The 11,401-nt window shown below is 46.6% G+C and overlaps 1 protein-coding gene across 1 annotated transcript in view; it reads left to right on the top strand.

Annotated features, from left to right (window-relative positions):
- DNAAF8 (dynein axonemal assembly factor 8) overlaps positions 1 to 9,995 on the top strand; it is a 94,470-nt gene extending 84,475 nt beyond the window's left edge. The window contains exons 31-34 of the mRNA XM_074919564.1: positions 653 to 870; positions 2,460 to 2,545; positions 6,569 to 6,638; positions 9,791 to 9,995. Coding sequence (XP_074775665.1) covers positions 653 to 870; positions 2,460 to 2,545; positions 6,569 to 6,638; positions 9,791 to 9,868 — 452 coding nt within the window. The 3' untranslated portion in view covers positions 9,869 to 9,995. The remainder of the gene's footprint in view (positions 1 to 652; positions 871 to 2,459; positions 2,546 to 6,568; positions 6,639 to 9,790) is intronic.
- The last annotated feature ends 1,406 nt before the right edge of the window (positions 9,996 to 11,401 follow it).

Below are 11,401 nucleotides of genomic sequence, written 5' to 3'. Positions count from 1 at the left end.
GTCTAAGCAGAGTAAAAAGGAAACCATTGTACAGCCCTGATGTGTTTGTGTCTCAGAAAATGTATTTCAAAGAGTTACTGTCCTGGAAAAGCAAGTACACGTGATCTCTGAACTGTCAGGCACAATATAGTAAGCGCCTCCAGCAAGCCAGACACATCATTCACTTTATGGTCTCGTCTTGAACACTAGAGGTAGCTCTTGCACACAAAGAAACCTCTCAGCAAATAATTATCACAAAGCTGCTGCCTAATGGACAGACAGATTTATCATGAGGAAAATATGAAATACATTAAGTCTTATATATTACATTTTGGATTATAAAAGCAGCTGGATTAACAGATTTCTTTGCTTGGAAGAAATTTAATGGAATAGTATCTCCTGTAGCAAACCAGCAGTTGTCCTTGTCTGACTCCTGAAATGGGGTCACTACTGCTGTCTTGTGATCTCCAGATACGTACATGCAGGCATACAGCAGCTTGACAGTTCAGGATGAGCAATTGCATCTGTGAGCATCCTAAACGATATAACAATGCCTGAGTGCTTCTGGTCTTCCAGTTATTTCTTTGTGACAGGGAAGAATTAGAGGGCTAACGGTTGGGGGGGGGGTAGATGTAAAACAAGCATCTGTTGTGTTGTGATCTTTTCCCATCAGATCAGCCATTGCTTGGTAACCTCTGCCAAACCACTTGCTTCATATTGCCTGGGATAATCCTTCGGGGTTCAGAGCACCCGCCTTATGTCGAACTGCTTGATCAGCTTATTGGCAAAGATTTCACAGTGACTGGAGTACGCCTCACTGTCCTGGACGCACCACAAGCTCACTGCATCTCTGAGACACTAAGCAGGGCAAAGTGCAGTGTTTCAGCAAAGGTATGAAACAGCTGGAGTTGTGCTTTTCTTCCTCTGCACAAAAGAAGAGCTTTCTAATGCCATGCTGTGCTAAGATATCCAGGCTAGCTCTGAGCAAACTTGCTTTTAGCAGTATTAGCACAGCACTGCATCTGAGTTCTAATACCACTAGTAAGTAATGTGGGCATTGTGTCTTGCTAGCCAGTTCCTACCTTGTGTTCCTGTATCTCCACTAGCTCACTGACACCCAGCCTGGACATCACTACGTGTGAACGTATCCTTTGACGTGAATGGCACATCCCCATTAAACATTTTATTCCATTCACCTATTGGCGCACAGTTGCTGCTATTCTGTATGTTTTGCTGCTGTATCCTCCCTTGTTTTTCCATATAAATACGGTTTCTCTTTCCCTTTCTCTAATTGCACCCTGTTAATCCTTTTCTACAATGCTAAATAACCCTTCCACTTTTTGAGCTGTGCCCTGGAGTCTAGGGAGAGGTTTCATTTTGCTTCTCATTTAGTTGGTGCTGACAGCTCAATCCGCAGTCCAGTGTGGGGTTTGAGCAAGTGCTCACAAGGCACAAGCATGAGATGTGCTTCTAGGGTGAGCAGACACATTGCTTTTCATCAGCAGAGTATCTGGCCCAGATTGTTTTTCTCTTTGCACTTGGTGTGGAAGCCCACCATTTCAGGAACCTTACTAGTGTAAAATGCTAAGGTAGAATGTGCAAGAAAGTACTGTCAGGAACACAGAGTAAATAAGGGGGGAAGCTACTTATACTGGAAGTAGCAATCAACAAAGGGCTGTCAGAGACACACAGCAGTCCTTCTGAAAAAATTCAAACATTTGTGCTTCCAGCCTTTCAATTGTAAGAGTCTTAGGTGTTATCTGTAATAAGCGCAGGTAAGATCTTTTCAGGTTGTGATTTTTTAAACTGACAGCATGCCTTTGAAGTACATCTGTACAGAATAGCAATTACATCTACCATCCAATTAGTCTAAGCACTACTTTCTTCTCCTGCGGTTCCCCTGAGGATGCCATCCCTCTGCACGCGGGAATGTGCACAGCTCTCTAGGAAGGACAAAGCGAATCAGCGTGTGAGAAGGAGAGCCATGGCAGCAGCACTGCTCTCCTGGTGATGGAAACACTTCCTCCTGTTGGAGATGAATTACTCTGGGCAGAGCTGGCGTGTTTCCAGAAGGGTCTGGCACTACTGAGCCAAAGGTGAACATTACAGCATTTGCTTTCCCCTGCCAGAAGGGAGATGGGCTCCTTCAAATAATAAGTATTTCTGCTGCGATATCTCAACATTTAGTTATCTCTGTATTCCTGCTTCCAACAGACTTGGTGACTGAATGACACACCTAGGTAACCTGCTTATTTTCACTCTGAGAGAAAGGAACACGAATAATAGTATGCCGTAGGAGCGGGATAACTAGCAGTTCAGACATGATACTCTTTCAGTTTGAAAGAGTCTGTTGCTTTGTGGCTTTCATCCCCTCACACAGCACACAAGCAGTTATCTGTGCTGTCAGCAGTTCATCAGTGAGGCTTACGGACATTTAAGTGGATAGCAACACCAAAGCTCTGTTCTTCCCTCTCTTGTAGTGTTCCCTCTTAATGGATGGTTTCTGTCTGGTGCTCGCAGCACAGCGAGACAATGCGGTCATTTGCTTTGACTCCCTGCTGGACAGGTAAGTGAGGACAATATTGCTTTACCGGCACTGTCTCAACCCCCTGCTAGAGAGCGTGTGATCTGAAGGAGGGCAGCTGACTTTCTTCTCTGTAATTCACTTCCAAATGACTCCCATGAGGTCAGGTGCCACCCAAAGGCCACCCATTCTTCCTAAGTTATGTCGTTGTTAGTGGGTCAGTACCTCAGAGTGTTCCCCAGTTTCAAAGTCATGTGTCCTGTACTCAGGACCTTAAATACTGAGTTGTGCTGTTTGTTAAGGACTTGGACTGTCTGTGAGGCTTGGGGGAGTGGTTCCATGAATACAAGGAATTCTCTGAAATAAGGGCTCACATTGGGATTAGACCTGCTGAATCAATAAAATTCCTAGGAGAAATATCTTGGCAGATTCCATGTTTTCTATGAAAAAAAAAATACTTAAATGCCAGAGAGCAAAATCAAAAATCAGCCTCTTAAATAAATCACCAGAAATGCTGGGTAGAGGAGGTATATGCGTGGTAAAACAAACAGAACCCCTCTGTGGGGACTGATTAGTGAAATAGAATGATTATCAGGCCAATTAACCCACTGTTCCCCAGAGGGCAAGTTTCCTTGCACAGGGCTGGTATTTGGCAGTGCAATGTGTCGTTCACGCACATGGTTTCTTCTGGGAAAGGAAGCCAAGAGAGTCTTTTTTCTGACACATTTGGTATAGTGGTCCAGCAGCCACACTGATAGGACTGTTGTGACTTTGTCTGTACCATCTGGAGGACTTCCAGATAACACTGTCAATGGGACAGGAGTAAGGAATTCAAGGACTCTGGAGTTTACAAGCATCAAGGGGATCAAATCTGAACATCTGAGTTTGTAGTCACCTTGGAATTCTCATACTTTGATGAAATGTTATGGTGCTTGGTCACAAGGCCACACCTGGGAAGAATAATTGGAACAGATTTCGCTGGTAACTTTTCAAAAATGTTTTTAAGCTAATGACAAAATTTAGACGTTGCTCCCATTCATTTAAAATCACACGCTTGGGAGCCACATCCTAAACCTTTCACCCTGCAAGGTACAGCACTAAGGGGAAGCAAAGAGCAAGATACTCAAGACCTCTCTAGTGAGTTTTCTCCCACTCTTTTCTTGGTTTACAGGAAAAAATTGAGCTGTTGGGAACCCCAGAGATCACTGCTGAAAGTAGTTCTGGGAGAGAGGCTGTCAGTAGAGCTGGCAGCCAATACAAGGTCCCCCACGTCTTTATTTTCCCCAGGCTTTTGCTTGTCAGAGTCATGGGTGCTGCATAACAAGATCAGCTGCCAACCCAATGCTTCCCTATTCTGTAGGTTTAACTTGATATATTTTTAAATTGCCAGTCTCAAGGCAGCACCCCCAGAGCAAACCTCGCAGTGGCTTCTCACTGCCATTCACAGTGAGCTGAGGGGCTGGGAGGGAAGTGAGGAGGAACAGGTGCCCATCTCAGCTGTATCTTTCACCCCACATGCTGGTCTGTGCCAGTATGGCTGTCTGTACAGAGGAAAAACTTCCTTGCTGAACTGCAAAATACGTGTGCATAAATTGTGGCTGTTAGGAGGCACTCCCAGAATGGCAGGTTCCACTCTGCCTCTTACCCCAGTGCCAGAACTAATGATCATGTAGCTATTTAAAACCAGCTCTACAAAAAAAAAATAATTTGCCTTCATGATCGATGACGTTTGTGGAAGGGAGAGGCAGCGAGGTGTGCCCAAGGATGGGGAGGAGGGGAGGCAGTGGTCCTCAGGTAGATCAGCTTTAGCCAGCAGTAAACTCATACCCTTAGTGTATCATAAGCCATCATGTTGTTCAAAATCAACTTTGCAAGTATCTTTGAAAACCCAGCCTGACTTAACTAGTGTCTCATAAGGACACTTCATGCTAAGACATCTTCATTGCCTGGTTTATAAACATTTCAAAATAACATCAGAGGTTAATTACACATGACTCTATCAGCAGGAGCCACGTGACCTTTCTTGTACGGAGTAAATCACTGTGTATTTATTTCACCCTTACTGCCATGGCCCAAGATTCCAATACTGCACAGGTTCTGGCCTGCATTTCAGCTGCATTGCTGAAGCACCATGGTATAAGAGATTATTTTACAGCCCTGGGAATTGATTCACAGCTGAGCCACATTACTTAGGCTTTGTGCTATGGGGGGAAACGTTGCCATCTGTATGGAAGCCTGGGATATGATGTCAGAGATGGGCTATGATAAGAAGGAGGAATCAGGTGTTGAGAGGAACAATGCGGGCTTTGGTAGTATAACTGCTCGTAGTTCAGAGCCTATTAAAGCTTTCCTAAGCCAGCTCTAGCAGTGGCACATCAAGGAGAGACATTCAGTCACTGGAGGATGTGCTGTGCAGAGCAGTTGCCTTGAAGACAGACACAGACCCTCATAACTGTGTAGTGATTATTGTTCAGCAGCAGCAGCGCCCACTCTGTCTGTTCTCTGGACATCTATAAAGGCATTATTTCTGCACCAAAGGGCAGGAAGAACAGAGAAAGGGACCAAATTTATGCAGGTGGGGGCACAAAAGCAGCCTGTGAGTTTGATTGACTGCCAAGAGTGGAGCCAAAGTAGGAATCTGGGAGAATCTGGGAGGGTGCCAAGGGTAACTCATAGGGCAGAGTGAAGTAAGTGTTTGGAAGAGGTGAGGGGAAGCTGAAGCACAGCCTAAGAGCAGTGGGGACCAGGGGGGTGGAATCCAGAGAAGGAAGTGACACAATCCTATCCGCAGACAAGGAAAAATGATGTGAGACTTACCTTTCTTGTTCTGTCAGCATCCGGCTGCCTGCATCTCCTGTATAAAGCATTTGAATTTTCCCTGTCATAACTTGTTTTTACAGCCAGATTTCCTAGCTGCGGGGTGGCAGAGGGAAGAATTTATAAGTAGATTCAAAGCAACTCCTGGAAGAAAGGCATGCTCTGCTTTTTATGCAGGACAAACCAGATTTAGCTGCCTTAATAGGTGATACTGATTTAGTAGTGATTGCTCCTCTATGGTTATTTGAGCTTTTAAAAAATACTTTCAGATGCCCGTAAGATTATTAGGACCTAACTATATTGAGCACTGTCTTTAGAAACTCACTTAGTTAACATTGTACTGACTAAAGCACGCTGAAAACCTCGCTGCATCAGAAGAAAATCGGAATGTAGGCCTTATACCTTCCCAGCTTTAGACAATGTAGTGCAATCAGAACAAAAGTCAAGTGTTAAGGGACTTAGCTGGATGTTATTCTCTCTGATGAAATGTTCTTACCAAGTGTTAATTGCTGTTAGCGGGGAGTGATGTTATCCCTATAGGAAGCTCATCTCTGGGAGCTTTGGAGGGAAAGGAGGTGTAGAAATAAAAAAAAAAAAAAAAAAAAAAAAGAATACATGAGATGTAAAATCTTGGAGCTGTTGAAAACCACTGAAGGGAAAACTGTTGCCAAGCACAATACCTGGAGATGGAGGCAGGGAGCAGGGAGTGGTTTTCAAAGCCTCTGAAGAGTTTTCAAGCCTAGGACTCTGAGTGTGCATGGAGTCAGTTTAAAAGGCAATTTTGAAATTTGTATCTTGCCTTTTAATTTCTCTTTAATGTGTCTTGTGGTCAGCTCATGTGTAGCTTGAGGTGGACCAGAGCAAAACAAGGACTGGTAAAGCAGACCCTGCTGCTGAAGGCAGCTCAGAAAGTCCTTGGTTTGGGGGAAAACACACAGATTATCTTTGTTGAGAAAAGACCCTTGCACAGAACTATCAACAGTTATGTGTATTTCCCACTGCCCCAGAGACCCCATTATGCAACAGGTCATTAGTGTTTGTTTGAAGGCTTATATTTTAAGAATCCAAATCCATTTATACAAAGCTTTGTAAAACCCAGGATTTGTCTGTGTAAAGAAGTTCAGTAACAGATGCACATGGCCAGAGCTGCTTGCACAGAGCATAGTCCTCCTCAAAGCTAGGTCATCTGCAGTCCCTGATGGTTTAGATGGCAAAGTAACACTTGCTTCTATTTTTCTTTACCCCCAGTGCCTGTTGGCAGAAGCAGTCAGTCCTGGACACTGTGCAGCATCTCCTTTATCCCCAAAATGAGAATCAGGCAAGTAGAGAAGTTTATGGTACAGATATGTGTGCTTTGTGCCCCTGTGATGAATAAAGCTTGTCAAAAGTGCTTGAATTTTAGAAGAAAATTTTAACTTGTATGAGACAGAGGTGGTGCCTCATGACAGCCCCAAGCCTTGGCTTATACAAGAGCCTAGCACATGGTGGAAGGTAGGACCAAAACTCTGTCAAACTGTCTTCCAGATTACAGCTGTGGCACTCTTATGAATCAAAATATTTGGAGATTTTGATAAAGATTCAATATTTTCTGTAGATGTCAGTTACTTTTTATGAGCAATCAACAGTTAGTAAGATATCTGTGATACTTGTCAAAAATCAGTGACAGGAAGTGTTCATTCAGCTCTACTGCCAAGCTGGCACATGTCCTATGTTTGGGAAGTTATGTTTCAGAAGCCCAAATCCAAATGGAAGAGGAGAAATTAAGCCCTTAGCCATTCCAGGGATGGGCTGGCTGAATATTTTCTCAGTAGTTCATTCCATGAAAGGAAACACTAAGCTCCAGACACGTAGGCAGATAATGGGAATAAACTGCATAAATACCCTTAAAACTTTGGCTGTATTCATCAAAGTTCAGTACAAAAAAAGCAAGAGATTTGGACAGAAGAGGCAGTGCCTGAAGAGTTAGGGCTAGGAGGTGTAAAGAACTGAGGAGACTGAGAAATGGTCGCAAGTGGACAAGCCTCTCCTCTGGATCCCTTTTGCTTCCCAAAAAAACCCAGCAGGAGAGTGAGGTGTGTTTGTAACCTCATATAACATATCAGAGCTGCTGCCTTCAGTACCAGTGCTCTGAGGATTGAGCCTTAAAAGACACAGAGCCCTCTTTGAAGTCTGTGTTCCTGCTTTTAACACAGGCATAACTACCCCAAACTTCCCAGAAGTTGTACAGCTGCTGTTTTCAGCAGCTTTCCCCAGGGTGCAATACAGTTCTCCCGGGGTGTAGCTGGGCTTGTACGTGCTGCAGTGCCTGGGAAGGTCTGTCTGCACAGCCCTGCCATAGCTGCAAGGCTGTCACAGCACAGCGCTTACTGCTGCCAGGGTGCCAGGCTGTTGCCAAGTAATGTGACAGGGCAGCAAGTCCAGGCTGTCTTCTGATTTGCTTTGAAAAGGACATTACATATCTCTGGCTGACATAAAATCCCTTCTGCTTCGTGGCTGTGTGGAATCAGCCTATCAGAAAGAGGCTTATAGTACTTTCTGTAATAGATAAGAGAAAAAAGCAAATATGCTCAGCCCTTCTCCCTGCTTCTGTCAGCCTGGGCCACTGAATGAAATCCCTCCAGCACTGTGGAAGCATGGGCTACTCACAGCAGTTCATGAGTCTAGTCCTGGGCCAGCAGTGGGTGCAACTCTCCTCATTGTGCGTTAGAAGAAGCACAGCAGCACGTAATGTTGATTTTCAAATGGGCCTTTTGCTCCAAAGTTCAGGGTAGGTCTAGAAATCGCAGAGTGAGATCTGAGGAGCAAGCTCGCCAGGGAATGACCGTACCTCAAAGGGTGTCCCTAGAAGCAATGTTCGATCCTCTGATCTCTTGCTAATGAGTTTATGAAATGCCAGCCAGGTTTTCCAGGTCAAAGCTAATGAGCAACAACATGATATCAGGCAAAGTTCAGGAGGGTTAAATGAACATGGATTTCAAATCCTTGTGGTTTGAGCAGAGCTGCAGCATTTACTGGTGGAGCTGAGCCGTGGAAGTGAAAAGGAATTGCACATTTGCTCCCTCTGTGATTTGGGACTAGGCAATAAGATGAGAAATCAGCTTTCCTAATGTGGACTATTTCAGTGCCAACATCTGCATCTGGGCTAGTTGTCTGGCCTCCTTCTGCAGTCACAAAGAGAAGCAAGTGTTTCTATAGCACTTTTCACCTGCCCTTTTTGAAACATCTGCCTTAGGAGCAGATGAATTCATGCTTTGGAAGTTCCTTATGCTCACTCAGTGACCCTGCAGACACCTGCTCCCCGTGCAGGCTTAGCTTGGGCACCCGCAGACCAGCTCACCTCTGCAAGTGACAGAGCCATATTTTGTTGGTGCCACCATTAGGGACTCTTGAACTTCCACTGAACCCATACGAGGTGGTCACAGATGTCCCCGCACATGGTCCCTACCCAGGCTGGGACCTCCCCAGCGATGAGAGCGCTGCCAGGGAGCACTGTGCTCCACCTCAGGGCTGGCATGTCCTGTGGCTGAACAGTTTCTCCTCGCATGCAGCTCTGCACCATGGCTGGGACGTGGTTGTGAGGCTGGGGTGGCTGTCCCTCAGTGATGGAGCAGTATGTCACTGACCTGCCACCATTAGCGTGTCAGAGCAGGGAGACAGCACAGTCTCTGCATGAAGGTTCCTCAGGAAGAGCCCAGGGGTGTGCAGTCAAGCCTCCGCTGGCAGGCAGCGGTAATCACTCTGCCTGGAGCCCTGAACCTGTTGCCAACAGCCACGATGGCTGCTCAGGCATCTCCCTCCCTGCAGAGACTGCTGAAACCTGGGACTGGAGCAAAGCAACACAGGGAAAACACATCCTAGACACTCTTGGCATGATCCTTAGCCCCTCAGCAGCAGGCAGATGGGCTGGAGTCCTATAAAAGAGACCTAAAAACTTACGAGGAGAGGCAGAGTCCTGGCAGGAGGAGGGCCCTGAAGGCTATGTGGGGTGGACTGTCAGCACAGCATTTGTATAGTATGTAAAGTATAATGCTTTAGGGGAACATGGTGTTCATTTGCACAGTCAGAATTACAGACTGGTCCCAAAGCCCTTGGTGCTAAGCTGGCCTCCCCAGCTCTGCAGAAGCCGTGCCAAAGAGCTGCCCAGGAGCGAGATTTGGGAAGGAGAGGCAAAGCAGCAGGGGGAGGAAGTTAGGTTTCACACTCAGCACTTTGCACGTTATTGGTTTTATTCAGTTCCTTGAAAATGTGAGTCTTGAGAATGACCAAACAGTGGTCACAACTATAGCAGACATTTCCCTGCTGTGGGACACTCGTAGCCACCCCTGTGCTGGGATTAATTCAACCTGGTGAACATCCTTGCTGTGCTGCCTGCTTGCAGCAGTCATGAAAAACCTACTTCTGAAAAGAAGTTTCTTTGTGATGCACAGAAATCACAGCCTTCCCTCAACCCCTTCCTTCTTTTCTCCCCAGGCTGAAGAGCTGCTCTGTTGCCTTTTCGACTCCCTGACATCTGAGAGCATCCACCGAATTGAATCCCACGATCCCTAGCCAAGATGGCCAAGGCCCCTAAGCAGCCCATGAGTGGATGCCACCGTGGGTATCTGTGCAGAGGGACACACAGGGGACTCCCAGCCTCTAAAAGCACTAATATTTGTCATTAAAACGTAAAGTCTGATTTATGGTATTAGCATCAGTAACATAAATGAGAATGGTGGGAGGAAGGATCAGTGCCCAAGAACAAATCTCTGAACTGTAGCTGTGGTTTCTAGTGGAATACATTCAGAGACAAGCTGCTTGTGTTTATGGAGCAAGGTTTGGACATCATTTTGCAGGGGCATCAAGGTTTCTCTGGCTAGCAGAAACTCTGGAAGTAAAGCAAATGCAGGGGCAGGTGTTCGCTGCTGTCTTTCTCCCAGGTGCTTGCGGGCTCCACCTTCGCCAGGCCACAAAGACATTATGGAGAGACTCCATTTTCTGCTGCTACCGTGTTCTTTGAACCAGACAAAACCACAGTAAATAAAATGGGAACAGTCTGAGGGAAGGTTGGATCCCTGGAGAATTCAGTACACCAGGTAGAGCTGTTGAATAAGATTAAAAGCTGGACAGCTTAATGTTCACTCGCCTCTGCCCCGGCAGCCCTGTTACCAGCTGTCTGCCCAGCCCCAGGCGCTGCCTTCTCGTGGGCACACAACCCTGCCTCTTCCTCCTTCTGCAGCAGCCGCTGATCCTAGCAGATCCTAGCTGATTCCTCAGCTGAGACCTTGCTATGAGCTTTCTGGCAAGGAAGTTGGCATTAATACAAAGGTCCTCAGTCTTCTTGGGACCCACTGGGCAAATTCAGCTCCTTTGGGGAAGACTCGTCTCAACCCAGGACACCTCGTGTTCCTATCTGCCCTGCTAAGGCAAAGGGTTAGACATGCTTACATCTAGTGCCAGACATCACAGACATAGCAAGAACAGTCCCTGTGCATTCTCCAGGTGGTATTAAGGCAGAGCAGGGTGCTGCTGGCAGGGTGAACCACTTCTGTGCACAGCCTTTCCCTCCCTAAGAGCCTGGTGTGAGTCCTCCTCCTCCCCAGCCGTTAGCTCATACAGATGGTGAGATCTGAGAGAGATCCGTCCCTTTTCAGACTAGGCTGAAAGTGTCCAGTCTCAAAGCTGTTAGAGGCCTGGCCCTGTGAGCTCTGCTTCCTCAAATAGCCCTAACGCAGTCCCTCCCCTTCTCTAAGCTACCTTAAAGCTGACAGGGGCCTGCCCCGACTTCGCACAACAGTTTGGCATCACAACTTGGAAGTACCCTCCAAACCTCTGCTCCCTGGTGCCATCCTGCCTGGACAGGCTTTATGGTGGGACCAAACATCTCCTGAAGAGAAGCTCCAGAAACATGTGCCCGTGAGGGAAGCAGGCAGCTGCCCAGGTCCCCCGGGAGGACGGAGTCCTGGGAGTTCGCGTGACGGGAAAGCCTGCTCTGCTCCTGCAGCTAAGTAGGCCATTTCCTGCACTCCAGGCGCATTTCTGTCATGCTTGTAAGCCGTGTACAGCTTCGAAACAAATGAAAATTAAAAGGATCCACCCCCAGCA

This window comes from Athene noctua, chromosome 15 (genome assembly GCF_965140245.1).
Source record: "Athene noctua chromosome 15, bAthNoc1.hap1.1, whole genome shotgun sequence".
NCBI classification, from domain to species: domain Eukaryota; kingdom Metazoa; phylum Chordata; class Aves; order Strigiformes; family Strigidae; genus Athene; species Athene noctua.
Note: the sequence above shows the minus strand (reverse complement) of the source record. Positions and strands in the feature narration are given on the sequence as shown.